Source organism: Nelumbo nucifera, chromosome 7 (genome assembly GCF_055504915.1).
Source record: "Nelumbo nucifera cultivar China Antique chromosome 7, China Antique-T2T, whole genome shotgun sequence".
Classification (NCBI taxonomy): domain Eukaryota; kingdom Viridiplantae; phylum Streptophyta; class Magnoliopsida; order Proteales; family Nelumbonaceae; genus Nelumbo; species Nelumbo nucifera.
In genome coordinates this window covers 48129803-48153001 of record NC_142655.1, presented here as the reverse complement: position 1 = coordinate 48153001, position 23199 = coordinate 48129803, and the positions used below count along the sequence as shown (strand labels likewise).

General features: G+C 36.7%; 1 protein-coding gene across 25 annotated transcripts; it reads right to left on the bottom strand.

The window, feature by feature from the left end:
* Positions 1 to 1615: 1615 nt before the first annotated feature.
* On the bottom strand, positions 1616 to 21404 carry LOC104608085 (pentatricopeptide repeat-containing protein At2g27800, mitochondrial-like). Of its 25 annotated transcripts, none has more exons than XM_088891785.1 (7): positions 21032 to 21404; positions 18163 to 18197; positions 18034 to 18086; positions 6313 to 8103; positions 4470 to 4775; positions 1924 to 2007; positions 1616 to 1835 (listed from the first exon to the last, which is right to left on the bottom strand). In XM_088891785.1, exon 4 carries the CDS (start codon positions 7966 to 7968, stop codon positions 6643 to 6645), a length of 1326 nt encoding a protein of 441 aa, XP_088747911.1. In that variant the 5' UTR covers positions 7969 to 8103; positions 18034 to 18086; positions 18163 to 18197; positions 21032 to 21404; the 3' UTR covers positions 1616 to 1835; positions 1924 to 2007; positions 4470 to 4775; positions 6313 to 6642. The 25 variants fall into 25 exon arrangements, with proteins under 25 accessions (XP_088747911.1, XP_088747913.1, XP_088747930.1 ...); XM_088891787.1 differs by having other exon boundaries at positions 4470 to 4507; XM_088891804.1 differs by having other exon boundaries at positions 1616 to 1826; positions 4470 to 4507.
* Positions 21405 to 23199: the final 1795 nt, after the last annotated feature.

Here is a 23199-nt window from a genome sequence, read left to right as displayed (position 1 = left end):
CACAGTGCATTCCTTTCTCTAAAAGAGTTTGGACCATAAACATTGGTTAAGATCCAATCAAATCCATCCAGGTTATTCTTCAGCTTTATCGAGACTGAGAATCTACCTACCAACTCTTCGCTACAATTAAACACATCTTCATTCCAAACTATTATTATTACCCATGCTGGTGCATAACTCCATTGACAATATCTTTCTCCCCAAAAACTCCCAATCCACTTCCTATCAACCTCCTAAACTTTAGTTTCCTGTATCAAGACTATGTCTGGCTTTTGTAGCACTTCTGAGACCCCTAACGTTCCAGCTGATGATCTTCGTTGGACTTACTGGAAAAACCCTCTAGTCCCTCTTCGCTGCAATTAAACACATCTTCATTCCAAACAATTATTATTCCCCCTCAAGCAGCCCATGCTGGTGCATAACTCCATTAACAATTTCTTTCTCCCTAAAAACTCCCAATCCACTTCCTATCAACCTCCTGAACATTAGTTTCCTGTATCTTCGTTGGACTTACTGGAAAAACCCTCTAGTCCCTCTACCTAAAGACCTCCTTTTCTTCTCCCCCCCCCCAGCACTAAATTCTTTGTCCCCTTCAACATCATTGATAAGATTCTCCACTTCATTCATTTTTTTCTTTCTTTTCCACCCCCTGTCCTTCCTTTCTTTTTCCGAATATTCTCCTCCTTAGATTTCTCTAATTTCAGCCCCATCCTATTAGCTACGTTCTTTACTTGATCCCCTTTCCTCCTCTATCTTCTCTCCTATAGGGTCTACTCCAATCCCACAAATCTTCCCCCATTCTTCCAGTGAAACATTGTCATCCTACCCCATTTCTGTTTTTCCTTCATCAACCTTCACCGCCTCCTTATTGTTTTCAATGTCCCTCCTACTTTCCCCCCAATCATCTACCTCCCTCCCACAATATGATTTCAGACCTTCCTCTAGAGGTTACCCCACCACTATTTCACCACAGTTAATCAAGTCCAAGGGTCTATTCATCACGGGAACAGGGATTGGGCCATCTGCAAGAGAACTAAGAAAGGAATCAGAAACTTGAAGGTTTCCGGGTTGATAGAGGATTACACTACCATAACAACTTTTTTATAGAAATCTATATAACAGTTTTTTTATCAAACCAGTATGTTAGTGGTATAGTAGTGGCAATATGACTCCTCAAAAAGAAACCCTAAACCAAAATACATCCATCGCATATAAAATGTGTCATAATGTGGGTTTTTATAGTCCGTCTTTGTTTCTCTTAGGAAATTTTGTGGGCGTTTAAAAAATTAAAAGTATCATGTATAAATGAAATATGACAGACAACTAATGGAAGGGTAATACAAGTTAAAACTTCAAGATACTCTAAAGTAATTTGTCAGATAGTTTAGAGGTACTTTAAGTAATTAACCCTTTTAGCAACATAGGAGAAAAACATGTGATAGTATCTACTGTTTGAATTGAAGGTAACAGAAACAAACTCATTATAATTTTTTATCAGTAAAATTTTCATTAAGAATTCATGAATTTAGTACAATCACTAAAGGAATTTCTCAATTTCCCCACCCCACATTACATCATACTACAACTTTGCCCAAAACAATAGTGCCCTGTCAACTTCCTGTTTTGCCAATACACCTGCCATCCCATTGGCAATCCTTACTCAGCTGAGAGTAGAATTAAATCTCTTTGCTAGAGTGTCGATTTCTCTGAAGGCATGTCTGTATTTCCAAGGGGCTGAACTGATTTTCTAGGTCCAATTGAAGACTAGTTGTGCGTCTCCTCCAATTTCCAATTCTCTAATTTCAAGTTGCACTGCATGGCTGCAGCTTTCAATCCTTGAAAAAGAGCCAACAAACTCATTATAATTTACAAGATTGAAATTATCATACCCAACTGAACCAACATATTCAGAAAATCCATTACCTATTGCAGGATTTGTGGTGTTTGAATCGAATCATATTGTAAATCATGAGACTTTTTCTGATTTTTCTGAAAGTTGTCAAAAACCTATAAAAATACCTAAACATTATAAAAAATAGAAGAAAAATGATTCTGCACTAACTTTCAGCTTATACACAGTATATAAGTAGGTAATATTAGTGACAATTACACTACTTTCGTATCATAGCAGTAGTCAAAATTCAATTGATCCTAGGTATAATTAAGGAACATTTCGCTTTGGTTATCATTATCCCCCAAGGCTTTTAAACAAAAAAACAATAATGTTCTCTAGTTTCTATTGCTAAAATTGTTAAAATCAAACATGCATCATAAAAAATCATAAAATAAGAGACTACTAGGTTACATAGAGCCTACAAAGATCCAAGAGCAAAATAATTCAAATTTTAAACTACACATTTCAGTACAATACTACAAATAAATATTATATACAATTAAAGAATCTAAAGTCTAAACTAAGATATCATGATTCATGTACACATTTTAATTTTAAAGTCTAAAATCTAAATACATATTAGGTGTTCTGTTTTCATGGAAGATAAATACAAAAACAAGGAAGAGTGAAAGGAAAATTAATATGGGGCAGAGGCCCTGTTTTGTGTCAAAGACAATGGAAAAAATGGGGAGGAGCACTTGTTTCACGTCAAGAGAAAAAGAAGAGGAAAATGGTTGTGCAAAGCCCCTGTTTTTGTATCAAAAAGAATAGGAAAATGTGGGAAAGAGATCTAGCTTTACAGTAAAAAAAGTGGGAAAAAAAATAGGGTGGAGCCCTGTTTTGTGTCAAAAGTGATAGAAAAAAATTGGGAAAAACCTCCATTTTGCATCAAAACAAGAGAGTGAAAATAGCTGGGCAGAGACCCTGTTTTTTGTGTTAAAAACAATTGAGAAAAATGGTATCAAAAAATAGGATTTTTTTTTGAGAAAAAAGTAAAGAAAGAGGGGAAAATGAAGGGTGGAGCCCTCTTTTGTGTAAAAAAAAAAGTAGAAAAAAATGGGCAAATCGCCCATTCTTGCACTAAAAGAAGAGGGTTTCAGGTATTAGGAGGAGGAGGAAGAAGAAGAAAAAACAACTTACCTTGAACAGATTATCGGCAATCAAAACAACTTAGCTTTGGAGCTTTCATGCAGCTCAGTAACAGTCATGGAGGGGGGTTTTAGCCTTGAGCTTTCATGCAACAGTCATGGAGGAGGGTTTTTCCTCCCGCCCAAACTTTTCTTTCGTAATAAACTAATAAAGAGCTTTCATTCCATGGAATATTGAATTATATCTACTGTTTATATAAAATGAGATAACTGCCCCTCCCCATATAAATGAAAGTTTAAAAAATTGAGGCCTATAACAGTCTTCTCAATTTTAAGCCACTCTTTAAATTATCGTATAAATCGCAATTTGCGATTCAAATCTACGATTCATACATAAGCCGTACAATTTTTTTCAAAAAAACAATTTGTATGTACGACTCGTATCATTTTATGAACGATTCGATATGAATCATATGATTTGAATCACAAATCGTACGATTTTAATGACATTGCTTCCAAGAATAAAAACATAAATCCTAAGTTTCACTATCCTTAATCAAAATAGCACCTAAATACTAATTTAAAAGGTTTACAAAGAATTCACCAACCTTGATCAAAATAGTACCTAAGTACTGATTCACTATCCTTCTTAGTAATTACAAGGTTCACAAAATAGCACCTAAATATACTAACTCTTATGTATATATAATACAAAAAACACAACCATGAATGCAATGGTTAAGACCCTTATGGTCTTCATCCCTTAAACAAGTAACTTCCGGGAAAACCTCACATAGTCCATTTGTCTACTCCACTCAGCTACTAATTTCTCCAACTTTTCAACACATTTTTCAAGATTTTCCTGAATGTTCCTTGTTGAAGTATCTTCATCTGAATTACTTATGGAAGCCACCCATTGAAAATTTTTGCTAACTTACCTTCATTGGACTGGTTTTCCTACCTACATGGCAATGCAAATTAGTATTCCCCCGCCCTCAACCTCCCAAGCAACAAAAAAATGTCTGCAATGAATTAGAGTCTACAATGATTTTTTTTTCATATATTTACTCTTACAATGATATTGCTGAAATTATCTATGCAATGAAATGAGAGCTGAAAATAACACTAATGTCAGATGTTCTCCTCAAACCAAACTGGAGACTAGAGACCAAAATGTAGCCTTACCATCATAACTAGAATGCAATTGCTTATACATATTTCTGGACCTATCCAACTGAATAACTAAATTGATTTAACGATAGTTTCAATTGTATTTGCCTCAAATTATCTTCTCATGTTACATTGATTTCCAGCAGTTAAAGGGATGAAAAACCAGCAGTCTAGGTGATTTTCAGACATTCAATTCCAAACAGTATAAATAGATTCTATTACTTGTTCTCCTATATTGCTAAAACCACAAAATTCATGCTAGTACAAATAAGGTGAAGTGCCGGGAAGAAGAAGAAAAGGAGACAAAGAAGAAATACCTACAGCTGGTTTCCTGTTGCCGCCGGTCTTCGATGATCTGGTCACATGATGCAGTTGAGTGGTTAGGGTTTTTGATGGAGAGAGAGAGAGAGAGAGAGAGAGAGAGAGAGAGAAAGTGGGAAGGGGATTTGAACAAGAGAGTAATTTTGGGGTTTCGATTTCGGGAACGTTCCCGTTAGTTTGGCCTTCAACCCTCCTAGAACGACATGGTTATTAGGAATGGGCAATAACAAAGTTTACTCAAGAAAGCAGGTCAAATTCTTTGAATCCTAGACAGGAAAGTCTTCAGTCAATGGTTGAACCTCCTGAAGAGAACAAAGCGATAGAGAGTCAACTTATTCTGAGCTGAAGGATTCAGATTTTAATTTTGGAGCACGAGCTTTTTCAGGTAGGTTGTGGCAGAGAGGTAGGGTCTGCTTCCCCCTTTCTTTGGTGGAGGAAGATGTAGCATTGCTTGCTCATGTTTTTGGAAGCAAAGCTAGTTTGATTAAGTGTGACAAGAACTCTTGTTAACATGTCTGAGGAGTTGGTGGTTTCAGCTTTTCTCTTATTGTTTTATCTTTTGGTGTCATTGACCTTCTTGAGGCTTTTTTTTCTTTTTGGTTGGTTGGCTCTAATTCTCAGTTTTAGAATAGTTGGTGCTTATTTTCTCTTGCCATTTTGATCCTTAACAAGTTATTGTTATTGATAAACAAGAAAAGTTGTTTATAATGTACAAGTGCATCTGATGTTGGATCAATAAACATATCACAAAAAAATCTTCTCTAGAACCTAAAATGGGGTTTATAATAATATCTAAGAAAAACAAAAGCTTTTAGTTATATTTAAGATGGTTTAAAAGATCTCAAAGAGTGTATGATCCTCCATCCCAGCTGTGGTATTAAGTACTATTTAGGCCGAAAGGAATAACAGAATTTTCCAAAACAAACGAAGTGAAGTGGATCAACTTATTTCCTATACATTTGGAAAGCTAATATCCTGGACTACTGCGGTGAAAGGACTTCAACCAAGGTCTTTAGGAGCCCAGCTGCTGGCTGGAGAGGTCTAACTATCTTTGTACTCTTGGTATTGGGCTTTAGTGGAAAGGCCCTTTGTAATTTGTATGCTGTTTTCTTCTTCAATAAAAGTTAAAAAAAGGATGGTTTAAAAGATAAAATTGCAAAAATAAAGTATTGTAAACAAACCTGTCTAAATGAGCAAGAGGAAGAGGAGAAACAATGAGTTGAGAAGTATCTATATCAAACCTGTCTAAAGTTACCTTGCTTGTTTTTAATACTTAGCTTATGTATAACCAACAAAAGAGGGTATATGAAATTTAAGTGTTTTCAAAAACTAAGAAACAACATAAAAACATGCTTGGGTTATATTGTTTAAGGACTAAAAACTGTTAATAACAAGAATGACTACTGGATAAGAGGAGAAAATGAGAAACTAAGAGAAATAAGATCCAAGGGAATGACTTGGCAATGAAAAGAGAAAGATCGATAAGAAAAGCAAATCTGAGAATAGTCATAGAGATTTAATAAACAAACATGAAATTTGATTTAATACCCAGATAGAAATTGCAATAATAGATCCTCAAAGGAGGTTATATAATTTACCCAGTGTAAAATGAAAGTTTGATTTACTTAGACAATATTACAACTACATTGAGATTTAGGAGATAGTAAAAGAAATTATCAAAAAAATAAACAAAACTAGATTTGAAATCAGTGGTGCAGTTAAAAAACTCAAATACTAGCCACAATCATTCTACGAATCTTATTTGAAACATATCCATATCCATATCCAAACAAAGCAAAACTAAATTTCAGTAATGCAGTAAAAGATTCAAATACTCACCGTAATCAATTTCTATAATTTGAATTTCCATATTAATATTCAACCCCACATAAAAGCTTTCTGTAAGCATGCCCATCCACAAGATACTTTTGTGATTTCCTCAACAACATCATGGCTTTACCAATCCTTCCTTGCCTGCAGATCTCATTCAATACCATTTCACCATGACCAATATGATTTCAATTTCTAAATGCATCTTCAACCCCACATAAAAGCTTTCTGTAAGCATGCCCATCCACAAGATCCTTCTCTTGCAATTCCTTTAACAACAACATGGCTTTACCAATCCTTCCTTGCCTGCATATCTCATTCAAAACTGTCTCACCACAATCAATTTCTACAATTTGAAATTCGAAATTCATCTTCAACCCCACATAAAAGCTTTCTGTAAGCATGCCCATCCACAAGATCCTTCTCTTGCAATTCATTCAACAACAACATGGCTTTACCGATCATTCCTTGCCTGCAGATCTCATTCAAGACCGTCTGGTAAGTAATAAAATCAATTACCACCCGTTTTTCTGCCACCTCCCACAGAATCTTCTCAGCTTCCTCAATCTCACCATTAATAGCGAAACAATTCACAAGGGAATTATATGCCTTACTGCTTGGCACAAATCCTTTGTTCTTCATTTCCTCATACAACTCCTTAGCATTGACTGTCCGGCCTTGGACACAAAGCCCATGAATCAGATAATTATAAGTATGTGAATTGGGAAGGCAGTTGTATACCACACCCATTTGATGGAATACTCTAAGAGCATCATTGACATGAAGAGATTGAGCATACCCTTTGATCATAAAATTCAATGAGAAAATGTCAGGTTCAATGCCATCATTTACCATTTGCTTGAAGAGGCAGCTGATAGTATCCATGTACATGTAATTTATATATGTATTGCTTCCCCGGCCCAAAAGTGCTGCAAAGAGAATATTGTATGTCCTAACAGAAGGCTTACAACTGGAATCTTTGCTCCTCCTCATGTACTTGTACACATTGATTGCTCTTGACAATTTCCTAGCTTCTGTGAAAAAGTATATGATTGTATTAAAAAGAGCTTCTGATCCACAACTTGGAACAGCAAGCACTTGGTTAACAACATCATCCATCTCTTGGAAAAATTTTGCAGAACCAAGTTTTTTTATTGTGATGTGGTAAGTTGAGACATCATGCCTGAATCTGGGTTGTTGTGAGGCCCAATTAAAGATCTCCAGACATACTTGAGGATCATCCTGGAGGGTTATGACTTTATAGAGGTCTTCTGGAGTGAATCTATGTGGGAGTTGGGATATTGCATTTTGAAACTGAGCTTGATTAAAAGTAGATTTGCTGATGGCTCTCAAATTTTTAGATGGCCCTTTCTTCAAATATCTTCTGGGAGTGGTATTTTTGGCATGAGAAGAATAGAATGAAACATGAAAGCATTCTGAAAAATGGGATGTATTTGGAGGCGGTCTTCTAGTAACTGTGTTAAGTTGAATTTGAGTAAAATTCTGCACCACATTGTCATTGAACTTTGAAGAACAGCAAGTGGAAAGGTATTTATCGTAAGTAGAGACTATGGAGGATAAACAAGAAGCATAACACTGTTGATTAATATAACCATTACAACTGCAGCAAAGAGGCCTGGAACAAACCCTAAGAACCGAAACCATACTTATCAAATATAGAAGATAATGAATTAATTATAGAAACCCAATCTAAATCAGAAATAAAATCAGCTGCTGCATTAGTATGCAATCTTCAGAACCCAACAACTGAATCATCTCAAGCTGTTCAATTGGTCAAAGCTGCATAAATAATAGAAAAGATTAAGGCAATGATCACTTGTGAAGCTACTAAATGATATTAGCATGAGCAAGAACCGAAAAACATACACAACCAACTCAACAAGTATCTGAAACATAAATGTTAGAATCAATATGGATACATGAGCACAAAGAGAAAATAAACAAAACTAGAATCATTGGTAAGACAATTGCAGATATGAATCCTATCAATGTAAGCATTAGAATTAAAATTTTCATCAGAGCCTGACAACTGAATCCAATTAAACCAAATTACCAATTTTCAGATCCTTTGGCTCATCATGATTGACTACAAAATCATGCCAAACTTCTGCAAGTTTCCAGCAATGCTTGAAAACATTGTCACCTTTTACTACATCTAGTCAATATTCAATTTTCATATATTCTAGGGTGATCCATTACCTTGACACCCAGATTCAATGGAACAATTGCAATAGTATCATTATTCAATGTTCTTTTGTCATCCATCCTCAAGAAAAAATAAAGATTATACTGCTCACTTTGTGCAGCTGCTGACATCTGTGTTCGAAAAGGGCTTTATTTCATAATTCATAAGTCCAAAGATGGTGATGGCACAAGCAGCCCTTTCTGCCCCAAATAATGCTGCCACATGGAAGACTAATGAGTTATTTAGACTTGACAAAACTAACCAACTAGGGGGAATAAACCAAAATTATATAAGTTGGAATGGTAACAGGTAGGGGAATGAACCAAAATTCAAGGGAGGATAGTGAATCATAAGTGGAGTTGTTGGTAAAAACCCAAAAACATAATAAAAGAAGAGGAAGAATCATGGTAACAGTTTCTTTGCTTCTTTCCTTGTCATCAAAAATCCTTAGGTTTCTATCTTCCCAAATTGTCCAGACCACTGCTTCTCTAGTGCAACTTCCCATGATGTCACCAGACCTCCTTGACTTTAGGAGGGATGGGCTGACACCAGACCTCCTTGACAGGGAAAGGAGAGGAGGAGGTAGCAAGTTAGCAACAAGGAAATTTAGAAAGGATTTGCAAGAGAAGGACCCTGACTGGTTGAGAACCCAAACTCTAGAATCTGAACCACTGTCCCCCAAAATCACTGAACTCACCAAGTTAATCAAAGCAGACACATCAGAGATTTCATATTCTCTCAAATTTCTATTAAGGCCAAGATTCCAACTCAAGTTAGAAAATGAAGAGGATGAAGTGATGAAGTCACCTATAGGTTTTCCCTTGAGACTGGAAAGAGCAAAGAGGGAAGGGAAAACCTCAGAAAGGGGGGAATCCCCAACCCAAATGTCATCCCAGAACCTGATTTTCTGACCCAAAGCCAAATCAGCTGCCTAACCTTTTCCCACCTAACCAAATGGTCTTTTTTCCTTTCCCCAGGCTCCCACAAAAAGTCCCTCGTGATTTTCTCATTTCTTTTTATCACAGCTTGGGGCATCTTAAAAACCAACATGTAATTGACTGGAAGATTATCTAGGGTGCATTTAATCAAAGTGATTCTTCCACCCAATGAGATATAATTCCTTTTCCAACTTGCCAGCCTTTTCTCAAACCTTTCCACTACTGGATTCCAAAAGCTCGCCGATCTAGGACTTCCATCAAGGGGCAAACCCAAATAACACAAAGGCCACTCCCCTTTTTCACGACCCAACAAATCAGCCATTGCTCTCAATTCAGCCTCTTCCAAATTGATGCCAGCCACTAGACTTTTGGACCAATTGATTCTCAAATTGGAGATCCTTTCAAAAAGATTCACAAGCATCTTCAAGTTTTCCACACCTTCTTGACCCTCCCCATCACAGAAAACAAGAATATCATCTTCAAACTGCAAGTGTGAGACTAAAACACTCCCTCCCAATTGTCCAACCTTTAACCAATTGCAAAGAGTTAGCCTTTGAAATTAACTTACTCAAGACCTCAGCCACCAGAGTAAAGAGAAAGGGAGAGAGAGGATCTCCTTGTCTTAGAGCTTGGATCCCATCAATGTTGTCAATTGCTGATCCATTAACCAGAACAGAAAAATGACTAGTTTGCAAACAACCTTTGATCCATTTACACCACAAGTGCCCAAACCCACTCTTACTCGTAATGTTTACCAAAAAGTCCTAGTCCACAAGGCCATAATCTTTCTCCAGGTCCAATTTAATTGCCACACCCTTTCTTTTTAACCTTTTTTGAGCCTCCACACATTCACTTGCAATTAGGATTTGATCAATAATTTGCCTATCTTGGACAAAGGCCCCCTGGTATTGGGAAATGAGGGGGGAGCACCTTTTTAAACCTTAGAGAAAGCACCTTAGCAATTACCTTATAGATGTTGGTCACTAAGCTTATCGGTCTAAAATCTCCTGGCTAGATGACATTTTGTTTCTTTGGGATCAAGGCTAAGAAGGTTGAATTCATCCCTGGGCTGATTACTCCCCTTCTATGGAATTCCCTAAACACTTTCATCAAGTCATTCTTAATTATCTCCCAACAATCTTGATAAAAAGCCATTGTGAATCCATTAGACCTAAGAGCCTTAGATCTATCCATAGAGAAAATGGCTTCCTTAATTTCATTTTCCTCAAACTGTTTCTCCAACAATTCCACTTGATTCTCTTCCAAGGACTCCCAATCTAGTCCATCCATAGCCCACCTCTCAGTAATTGGCCTACAATTAAATGACCTGAAATGATCAGCAAAGGCCTTAGCGATTTCTCCTTGATCTATGATCTCAGTCCCCCCAACTACTAAGGAAGAAATCAAGCTCTTCCTTTTCCAACCATCTGCTAAAGCATGGAAGAATTTTGCATTACCATCACCTTGCTTGATCCATTTTTCCCTCAATTTTTGCTTCCAACAGATCTCCTCTCTCAACAATGTGTCCTCTAACTCCTTCTATAGTGACCATCTCCTTTCTCTAGCATGGCCTTCTAGCACCCCTTGCAATTCCTTCCTATCAATCTCCTCAATTTGTGCAATTAGACTTCCTTTCTTCTCTTCCAATCTCCCAAACTTCACTCTGTTCCGTTCTTTTTTAATTCTTTGTAGTTTTCTCAAAAACTTTTGCCCTTCCCAAATAGGTTGTGGACTTTGGGACTCCCACCACTCCGTAACTTTTTTCTTGAAGTCCGGATGGGTAAGCCACATATTTTCAAACCTAAAGGGAGTAGGGCCTCCATGAAAAGACCTCTGAAATAAACAAATTAGCTAATGATCTGAAGTGATCCTGGTTAGATGCTTTCCCCGCAAACCCATCCAGTGTTCTTCCCAATCAAGAGATTGGACCAAGCATATGGGGTTGACCTAGAGATTGGACCAAGCAAAGCAGGAATGACCTAGTGGGAAGTCTCTTAATTCAGAAGTCTCAATAAAGCTATTAAGTTTCCTCATACTTGAGGTAACCCTTTGCCTTCCTCCAACTGATTCATCCACAAATCTGATCACATTGAAGTCACCTCCTAAGCACCATGGGCCTTCCCACAATCCTCTAATATCTGTTAATTCTTCCCACATTGCATTCCTTTCTCTATAAGAGTTTGGACCATAAACATTGGTTAAGACCCAATCAAATCCATCCTGGTTATTCTTCAGCTTTACCGAGACTGAGAATCTACCTACCAACTCTTCACTACAAGTAAACACATCTTCATTCCAAACTATTATTATTCCCCCCTGAAGCACCCCATGCTGGTACATAACTCCATTGACAATTTCTTTCTCCCTAAAAACTCCCAATACACTTCCTATCAACCTCCTGAACTTTAGTTTCCTGTATCAAGACTATGTCTGGCTTTTGTAGCACTTCTGAGACCCCTAACGTTCCAGCTGATGATCTTCGTTGGACTTACTGGAAAAACCCTGTAGTCCCTCTACCTAAAGACCTCCTTTTCTTCTCCCCCCCCCCAAGCACTAAATTCTTTGTCCCCTTCTACATCATTGATAAGATTCTCCACTTCATTCATTTTTTTCTTTCTTTTTCCACCCCCTGTCCTTCCTTTCTTTTTCTGAATATTCTCCTCCTTAGATTTCTCTAATTTCAGCCCCATCCTATTAGCTACGCTCTTTACTTGATCCCCTTCCTCCTCTATCTTCTCTCCTATAGGGTCTACTCCAGTCCTACAAATCTTCCCCCATTCTTCCAGTGAAACATTGTCATCCTTCTCCGTTTCTGTTTTTCCTTCTTCAACCTTCTCCCCCTCCTTATTGTTTTCAATGTCCCTCCTACTTTCCCCCCAATCATCTACCTCCCTCCCACAATCTGATTTCAGACCTTCCTCTAGAGGTTCCCCCACCACTATTTCACCACAGTTAATCAAGTCCATGGGTCTATTCATCGCGGGAACAGGGATTGGGCCATCTGCAAGAGAACTAAGAAAGGAATCAGTAACTTGAAGGTTTCCGGGTTGATAGAGGATTACACTACCATAACAACTTTTTTATAGAAATCTACATAACAATTTTTTTTATCAAATCAGTATGTTAGTGGTATATTAGTGGCAATATGACTCCTCAAAAAGAAACCCCAAACCAAAATACATCCATCGCATATAAAATGTGTCGAAATGTGGGTTTGTACAGTCTGTCTTTGTTTCTCTTAGGAAATTTTGAGGGTTTTTAAAAAATTAAAGGTATCATGTATAAATGAAATATGACGGACAACTAATGGAAGGGTAATACAAGTTAAAACTTCAAGATACTCTAAGTAATTTGTAAAATAGTTTAGAGGTACTTTAAGTAATTAACCCTTTTAGCAACATAGGAGAAAAACATGTGATAGTATCTACTGTTTGAATTGAATGTAACAGAAACAAACTCATTATAATTTTTTATCAGTAAAATTTTCATTAAGAATTCATGAATTTAGTACAGTCACTAAAGGAATTTCTCAATTTCCCCACCCCACATTACATCATACTACAACTTTGCCCAAAACAATAGTGTCCTGTCAACTTCCTGTTTTGCCAATACATCTGCCATTCCATTGGCAATCCTTACTCAGCTGAGAGTAGAATTAAATCTCTTTGCTAGGGTGTCAATTTCTCTGAAGGCATGTCTGTATTTCCAAGGGGCTGAACTGATTTTCTTGGTCCAAATATTGACTAGTTGTGCGTCTCCTCCAATTTCCAATTCCCTAATTTCAAGTTGCACTGCATGACTGCAACTTTCAATCCTTGAAAAAGAGCCAACAAACTCATTATAATTTACAAGATTGAAATTATCATACCTCAACTGAACCAACATATTCAGAAAATCCGTTAGCTATTGCAGGATTTCTGATGTACTTTGCAATGTATCATTTGATTTGGAGATTTTTTTTTTTTGGAGTTGGTCCTAAAGCTGAACAATTCAGGTCAATCAGATTTTCCTGCAAATCAGACTTGGAATCCAATTAGCCCCTCCAAGGCTAACTTCCTTGCTTGGACAACGGGGGGTAGCTCATCCCCCAACCCAGGTGCAGGCAGGGATCCTAAGCCTCCACTACAACCAGCAGGAGACCTTTCCACCCATCTAGTTGGCACCTTGTGATTTGGAGGTTGTTATTCAGTATATCACTTTGATCAATTGATTCTCTTTGCACCTTCATTTCGTCAGTGGTTTTCCATGGCCTTTTTTTTTTTGAAGGATAAAGAAAAATTTATTAAAGAAAAAGAGATTACATGAGAAAGGTGACAAGAAATCACCCAAGAGGAAAACAGACACTAACCAACTTACACCCAGAACAACCTAAAAAAAACATAAAACAATCAAAACAAAATAACGACTCCAAATTCACCACCTTCATTCAACTTCAGACTCAAAGACCCTAATCAGAACCCAGACGCCCGATCTCCCTACATCTCCTGGGTACAAAGAACATTGATCTGACTTAAAGACCAAAGAATTCCAAAACAAGCATGGTTGTCAAGGTGACACCTAGGCAAGCACCTATGTGTCACCTAGGCCATTAGGCAATTTTTAGAGGTCACCTCTCCCAATGCCAAGATGGTTTTCATATTAGGCACTCACCCATATTATATCATTTTTGCAGCAAAAAAATATATATTATATATCATTTTATTGGTTGGTTTTAGTTTATTAGATTGCACCCTATATGTTACAATTTTTTTATTAAGATAATTCCCTTTTTATTAAAACTACGAAAGTTTCTTTGGGTTTGATGTCTGAACCGAGACTGGGAACTGAAGAGTGCAGACTAACAAGTTTCCATTGTCTCAATCCAAGTTGTCCAGGACCTCCAGGTAAGTTTCCATTGTGTATCAGTATAATTGCAGCATAGGTTCAAGAAAAGAACCCTTCACTTTGAATCTAGGTTTCGTCGGTTTTATTTTATTAGATTGCACCCTATTGTATGTTACAGTTTTCTTATTAAGATAATTCTCTTTTTATTAAAACTATGAAAGTTTCTTTGGGTTTGATTTCTGAACCGAGACTGAGAACAGAAGACCGAGGACTAACAAGTTTCCATTCTCTCAATCCAAGTTGTCAAGGACCTCCAGGTACGTTTCCATTGTGCTCCTGTATAATTGCAGCATAGGTTCAAGAAAAGAACCCTTCACTTTGAATCTAGGTTTCCCATTCAGATCACGTGGGCAACTTGCTAGTTGCTACACCTACAAGATTTGATCATCTGGTTGGTGATTCCACTGTGTATTTTCTCCAAGTCCCAAATCCAAATAAGAATGGCAGCCTTGGCAGCTGAAGATTTATAACTTATTCAAATTGAATTGGAAGTTGGAACCCTTTCTGCCCAAATGCCAGCCAAATAAACTGTCAGTGTATCCAAGTGTAGCTTACCAGCTCACATGGTCACACCTCAATCATCTAAATCCAATCTCTTGTCTGCAGTAAAGATTGATTACAGCCTTGACAGAAAGCTAATACTTATTTTATTAAATCAGGATTTACAATTGATTATTCCATAATCTAAATGTAATTGATCAAAACACCCCCTATATGGAATTTGCACAAATAGTGTTTGCTATTCTTCCACAAAACCACCCTTTTTCTAAGGCTGCACATGATCAGAACTGGATCCATTTACGAGAAAAGGCATAACTTTAACATTACTAGCAAGTATTCCACAATTAATCTGGTAGCTCATTCATCACTTTCTATGTATCATAACTTAGTGAGGACTTGAAAGAAAATTTAGTGTCCAAATACGTACAGGCAATCTGAGAGCATATGAGGCTTATACATAAACTCTAGCATTCCATGTTAGGTTTGGTGAGATGCCATTCGCAAGGTGGCTAAGTTGTCATTTCAGCACTTAAATACAAACATAAGATATAAACAAGAAAGTGACTACACTTTTAATCCTAAGATGCCTCCAAGCAATGCTTTGAAAATCGTAATTGCATCGTAAATCGTAAAGGGGTTTGAATCGAATCATATTGTGAATCATATTGTAAACCGTGAGACTTTTTCTGATTTTTCTGAAAGTTGTCAAAATCCTATAAAAATACCTAAACATTTTAAAAAATAGAAGAAAAATGATTCTGCACTAACTTTCAGCTTATACACAGTATATAAGTAGGTAATATTAGTGACAATTACACTACTTTCGTATCATAGCAGTAGTCAAAATTCAATTGATCCTAGGTATAATTAAGGAACATTTTGCTTTGGTTATCCTTATCTCCCAAGGCTTTTAAGCAAAAAAACAATAATGTTCTCTAGTTTCTATTGCTAAAATTGTTAAAATCAAACATGCATCATAAAAAATCTTAAAATAAGAGACTACTAGGTTACATAGAGCCTACAAAGATCCAAGAGCAAAATAATTCAAATTTTAAACTACACATTTCAGTACAATACTACAAATAAATATTATATACAATTAAAGAATCTAAAGTCTAAACTAAGATATCATGATTCATGTACACATTTTAATTTTAAAGTCTAAAATCTAAATACATATTAGGTGTTCTGTTTTCATGGAAGAAAAATACAAAAACAAGGAAGAGTGAAAGGAAAATTAATATGGGGTGGAGGCCCTGTTTTGTGTCAAAGACAATGGAAAAAATGGGGAGGAGCACTTGTTTTACGTCAAGAGAAAAAGAAGAGGAAAATGGTTGTGCAAAGCCCCTGTTTTTGTATCAAAAAGAATAGGAAAATGTGGGAAAGAGATCTTGCTTTACATTAAAAAAAGTGGGGAAAATAATAGGGTGGAGCCCTGTTTTGTGTCAAAAGTGATGGAAAAAAATGGGGAAAAACCTCCATTTTGCATCAAAACAAGAGAGTGAAAATAGCTGGGCAGAGCCCCTGTTTTTTGTGTTAAAAACAATTGAGAAAAATGGTATCAAAAAATAGGATTTTTTTTTTGAGAAAAAAGTAAAGAAAGAGGGGAAAATGAAGGGTGGAGCCCTCTTTTGTGTAAAAAAAAAAGGTAGAAAAAAATGGGCAAATCGCCCATTCTTGCACTAAAAGAAGAGGGTTTCAGGTATTAGGAGGAGGAGGAAGAAGAAGAAGAAGAAGAAGAAGAAGAAGAAGAAACAACTTACCTTGAACAGATTATCAGCAATCAAAACAACTTAGCTTTGGAGCTTTCATGCAGCTCAGTAACAGTCATGGAGGGGGGTTTTAGCCTTGCTTTCATGCAACAGTCATGGAGGAGGGTTTTTCCTCCCGCCCAAACTTTTCTTTCGTAATAAACTAATAAAGAGCTTTCATTCCATGGAATATTGAATTTTATCTACTGTTTATATAAAATGAGATAATTGCCCCTCCCCATATAAATGAAAGTTTAAAAAATTGAGGCCTATAACAGTCTTCTCAATTTTAAGCCACTCTTTAAATTATCGTATAAATCGCAATTTGCGATTCAAATCTACGATTCATACATAAGCCGTACAATTTTTTTCAAAAAAACAATTTGTATGTACGACTCATATCATTTTATGGACGATTAGATATGAATCATATGATTTGAATCACAAATCGTACGATTTTAATGACATTGCTTCCAAGAATAAAAACATAAATCCTAAGTTTCACTATCCTTAATCAAAATAGCACCTAAATACTAATTTAAAAGGTTTACAAAGAATTCACCAACCTTGATCAAAATAGTACCTAAGTACTGATTCACTATCCTTCTTAGTAATTACAAGGTTCACAAAATAGCACCTAAATATACTAACTCTTATGTATATATAATACAAAAAACACAACCATGAATGCAATGGTTAAGACCCTTATGGTCTTCATTCCTTAAACAAGTAACTTCCGGGAAAACCTCACATAGTCCATTTGTCTACTCCACTCAGCTACTAATTTCTCCAACTTTTCAACACATTTTTCAAGATTTTCCTGAATGTTCCTTGTTGAAGTATCTTCATCTGAATTACTTATGGGAGCCACCCATTGAAAATTTTTGCAAACTTACCTTCATTGGACTGGTTTTCCTACCTACAAAGCAATGCAAATTAGTACTCCCCCGCCCTCAACCTCCGAAGCAACAAAAAAATGTCTGCAATGAATTAGAGTCTACAATGATTTTTTTTTCATGTATTTACTCTTACGATGATATTGCTGAAATTATCTATGCAATGAAATGAGAGCTGAAAATAACACTAATGTCAGACATTCTCCTCAAACCAAACCGGAGACTAGAGGACCAAAATGTAGCCTTACCATCATAACTAGAATGCAATTGCTTATACATATTTCTGGACCTATCCAACTGAATAACTAATTTGATTTAACGATAGTTTCAATTGCATTTGCCTCAAATTATCTTCTCATGTTACATTGATTTCCAGCAGTTAAAGGATGAAAAACCAGAAGTCTAGGTGATTTTCAGACATTCAATTCCAAACAGTATAAATAGATTCTATTACTTGTTATTCTCCTATATTGCTAAAACCACAAAATTCATGCTAGTACAAATAACCACAGCATTCATTCTTGAACACGTTAGAACTTATAACACTAATTTACCTCTCCTCTATAGATTCCGGTCCTAATAAGGTGAAGTGCCGCCAACTGCGGTTCTGGAATCATTAAAAACAAAATAAAAATCAGTTTGCAGGGAAGAAGATGAAAAGGAGACAAAGAAGAAATACCTACAGCTGGGTTCCCTGTTGCCGCCGGTCTCCGATGATCTGGTCACATGATGCAGTTGAGTGGTTAGGGTTTTTGATGGAGAGAGAGAGAGAGAAAGTAGGAAGGGGATTCGAAGAAGAGAGTATTTTTGGGGTTTCGATTTTGGGAACGTTCCCGTTAGTTTGATCGGAAGGCTCAATTTTGAAAGAGTACAAATGCAAATACGTTAGAAATACATACAAAATGATATAAAATACGAGGTTTTGCATTCTATCTATTTGTATTTGTACTCCTTCCAAACTGAGCCGAAAGGAACACCCTTCTCGCGTGTGACCGATGGTCCACAGGATGCGACTCGTTGGGGAACCCATCTTACATCCGTTTCGAGTTTACTTACACCTGATTAATAATTGAATCGTATGTCGATTTAACCCCATTCATTCCATCCAATTAAAATTCGAATCCAAATTATTTTATTGTATATTAATTTAATATTTATATATTATATAAATACAAAAATATAATTTTGTATTATACTATGTATAAATTTATGGGAAAATTCTTAATTAGTACCATATACTTTAGAGTTGTCTTAAGTTAGGGCCCATTTGGCACATCTTTTTGCTCGGTCTTTTGGCTATTTATAAGCCAAGAAGACCGAAAATCGATCTATTCCCGTTTGGCACGGGGAAGATCTAGCCGCTAAAAGACAAGACGCCGCATCTTTTGCGTTTTAATCTCGCACGGAAAGACCCGAAACAATGCACGGAAAGATGCGCGTTTGTCGAACGGTCTTCGGGCTGCCCAGATCTTATGTCAAAAGCTCAATGCGTCTTTTGACTGCCAGAGCTACAAGAAGATCTTCTCAACAAGATTTTCCATACAGGCCCTCAGTCTTCAAACTTCAAAACGTATCTCTACAATACCTGAATTTTCAAAAACTATCTAATAGGTCCCTACCGTTAACAATCAATTAGTTAGTTTGAAAATATCAAAACTACCCCTCGAAAGAAGACACTATTCATTCTCTTCTACCTTGAATACAACAACATAATCGTTAGGGGAGGCATCGTTGACTGCCCCTTGGTGGTCGTCTTGTCTGAAAGGTACAATGTCTTGTTACTAAAAAGAAGGCATAGCTATGGAGCCCCAAACCTCATGACCCAATAAGGGTTCTTGTCCATGCTTACCTAGGTTGACGCCCACAAATCCCCTATTCAGACTTTCACTTCACAAGGCAGCATGCCTAATGCAAGAGGCAGAGTTCTTTGGGGGAGCAGTGCCATTAACACCGGTTTCTATAGCCAAGCAAATTGGCATCATTTATCAAGGTAAAATTATGCAGACCCACCGTGCCATGATATGTAGTAGAGGGGAGGTAATACTCTCCGATGGAGCCATCAAAAGTCTGTAGTTTCTACTACTCAACGACATTGGTCCTTGTCCCTACCTCTCATCATGGAACATCCTTGTCGCTCACCACCTACATTATGTGGGTCAATTCATGTATGACAACCCTCGCAACAGTGTCTCCATTGTGCCACCAACCCCACTCAATCATTCCCACATATAGGTTTTTGGTATCACCAACTCAGGTACCAACATCGAAGCAGCATCGAATGTCATCCCTTTCACCTCAATCCAATGGACTTGGCGCGGTGTATGCAGGGGATGAGGACAATAAGAGAGGTGTTAAGGGGGCAATCAATGGAAGAATTTAAGTTCAGAGAGTGGTTCAATGGGTAGAATTTTAGGTTTGTAGGGCCATCACTGCCATTGAACTTGTTGTTTGGTTCAAGGAGTGGTTTTGCATGAAAACAATGTTTGTTTTGGTTCAATCTCAAGGTAGAAGACAATAAACAATGATTTCTTTCAAAAGGGTAGTTTTGAAGTTTAAGGACTGACTTGAGACAACCCCTAAAGTATAGGGTATTGATAAGGAATTTTCCCTAAATTTATATATATGATAAATTTAATATTTCAAATTTTTAATAATTTTTTTGTATAAGTTAAAAGGTAGTAACTTTTATTTTTAAATTTTTCTATATTTAAAAGAAATGAAGCAGATCTAGATTAAATTTGAATCCGATCTGAATCCAATAGGATTCAAATCCAATCCTAAATCTCAAAATTTGATTAGATTTGAATTTGGCTTTCATTAGTCAAATCCAATCCAACCCAATTCAGTTCTACTTGCCTAGTTTGCACAATCAAATGCTCATCTTTTAGATAAATTTAATTGTAACTTGCCTAACCTACACATTTGGTCCTCTCCCCCCTCTTTTCTTAATGACTAAGTGTGAAAAACTGGCTATTCACTTCACGGCTGAGCAAATGGAGTCGCCACCCATCAGAATAAATAACTGGGAGTGATGGGCCTCCCAAGATTGGATTTTGTAAAACATTTAGAATTAATAGTGACTCCACACCATTCAGCCATGACAAGGCTAATCTAGGTAAGTTGAGAGAGAGGGGGAAGGGTCTAGGCACCCCTCTCTTCGGTCAGTGTGAAAGCTAGTTCTCTTCTCTAATGTTTTTAATTTAATTTTCTTCTAAAAACAATGAAAATTTGCAGCTCATCAAATTGAGAATCCATATTCTTTGGCAGCTTGGAAGGGTGTTGTTGAGATCACATCTTCGCCCTCTTTCAGACCAACCACTTCTTGGATGCAGGTGCCTGAGCAAAAGGGTGAGAATCCCACCCCTTTTCTATTAGAATCCCCACCTTCGAACTCAGTTGGTAGGTCTAAAGAATTGAGAGAGCGAGACAACCACCCCAAATGTCGGAGAACACACCATTCTCACACCCAAAATCATAAGTTAAAAAAAAAAAAGGGATAGGTTATCAAGACAAGAAGCAACTAAAAAATGAAATCAAGAATAAACTATTTACCTCTTGTAGCCTTTGAACGATTGAGAGATGCTTCTTTGGCGGTTTCGATCGACCTAGGTTGGTACAGGAATGATTCAGACACTCGACTAAAATGAATAGAAACGAACTAGAGCTTAGATGGCAATGGTATGCTAACAACCACAGTGACAAAGAGAGAGCAGGGATATTTCAATGGTTAGGAAGAGAGTGAGCTCTCTTATTCTGCAATATCTCTCAAACTCTCTATCCCTTCATCCATTCTCGACCAACCTTCAGACCTCTCTTCTCCTACCGCTCTTTATCAACACTAGCCTCAAATTTGAGAGATTCCTCTCTTTCTCTTCAAAAAGAACGAGAGACCCTTAAAGGCCCCTCTCATCGGTTCGATTCGGGTCCTCTCCCTTGGGAATGGTGCTTCCCATTTATAATGGAAAGGAAGGGGATTTTTGCAAACTTTCAGAATTAAAGGGGAGTATTTTTGGTAAGTTAGGATTTGGAGGGGTATCTTGATAGGTTGGGATTTCAAGGATCAAAAGGGTAATTTGATAATTTGGAATGAGGGATGTTCATAATTTGGCGACTAGTGTTATGTTGGAGATTTAGGGAGCAAAGGGTATTGGTGATTTGTATGGAGGGTATTTTGGTCCTTTGGCATGAAAAGTTTTGGTTATTTGGAATTGAGGAAATTTTGGTCATTTGGCATGAGGGGTAGTTTTGAACTTTAAGGGTATTAGGTGGATGCAACGGGGAGCCGAGTAAAAATCAGAAATGTTTCGGTGGATTTTGAGGATTTGGGGTTGAAATTCAGGTTCTTTGGATTTTTTGGGATTGAAATTCAGGTTCTTTGGGTTTTTTGGTATTTCAAAAAGATCAAAAATGTTTGATCGGGTGTTAAAGGATGAATTGGGGGTTCAAATGGAAGACCTAGCAAAAATCGGGTGCTAACACTAAGGTTGTTCATGAGAGTGACTAAACCAACCAACCTGACCCAACTCAACCCGAATTGGTTGATTTTCAAGTAATGCTATCAGTTTTGGTTCCTAAATTATGATAACCTGAGAATTTGGATCGATTTTCAGTTTAGTGTGTATAAACTGACTTGATGATAGCCATGTATATAACTTTTTAATATAAGCATATGTTTTATATATTGTATAATATATGAACTAGGAAGTTCCTAGAGGGATGTTTCCACTTCCTTATAAAGACCATAAACCAATCATCAAGTTGTTGTTTTGTTGAAACAAACATTAGTTTAGGGATTGTTTTGAATCGAGTCGATCAAAACAAGAAACCGACCTAAACCAAGTCTTCATGTTTGGTTCAATTTTCATTCATTGTTGATCTATTTCGATTGACCGAATAGCTTGCAACCAACTCAATCCAACCGATGTACACCCTTATAAATGACACTATTGTAAAAGGAGATGTATTTATTTTGTTTAATAGAATTTGCTTTCTTCCATTCAATTATTAATTATTTCAGCATAAAAATTGCACAAATAATAAAATTGACATTTATAAAATTATTATAAAAAAATATTACTTTTAAGCTCTTTATTTTACAAATAATTGTTGAGCACACTTTAGATATACATTTTCATTCTTTTGTCATGTCTGGGCTAGAATGTGTCCCTAGGTTAAGATGTGTCTAGGCTAGTACATGTGTCATTGTGTCTGAGAAATGGGGGGTATTTATAATGCTTTGGGGAGAATTCTAGAAGGGATTGGAGGGTTGGGATTTAAGATTGGGAAGATCAATGGATGAGATCTAAAGTATTTTTGGAAGGATATTGATTGAGGGAAAGGGCTATCAAGATAACTTTGGGAGAAATTTTCTCAATCAATCAAGACAATAAGTGGAAAATTTCACCAATTTACCTAAATTGAACATTCCAAGTTTAGGTGATTGGCTTGATTAATTAGAGGGTCTTTAATTAGCTAAATTTTAAATTTTAAGATGCTTTTGGAGGCTGGGAGAAGAATATGGTCGTGATGACCCATAGGTTTGAAGTTGTAGTGAAGAGGATTCCAAATGGAGGGTCCAGATCAAGTCTAGCTTCGGGTCTCAAGATGGAGGGATTAATGGTGTTGGAATTAGATAATCTTAATACCATTGGACTCAGAATTTTGAGCATATGGTTCAAGATAAAAAATGATCTCGACCAAACGATCATAATTAGTTCTAT

What these genes read in the sequence shown, in the direction of transcription:
- LOC104608085 (XM_088891786.1), bottom strand. Translation starts at nt 7,968, where the DNA reads ATGGTTTCGGTTCTTAGGGTTTGTTCCAGGCCTCTTTGCTGCAGTTGT.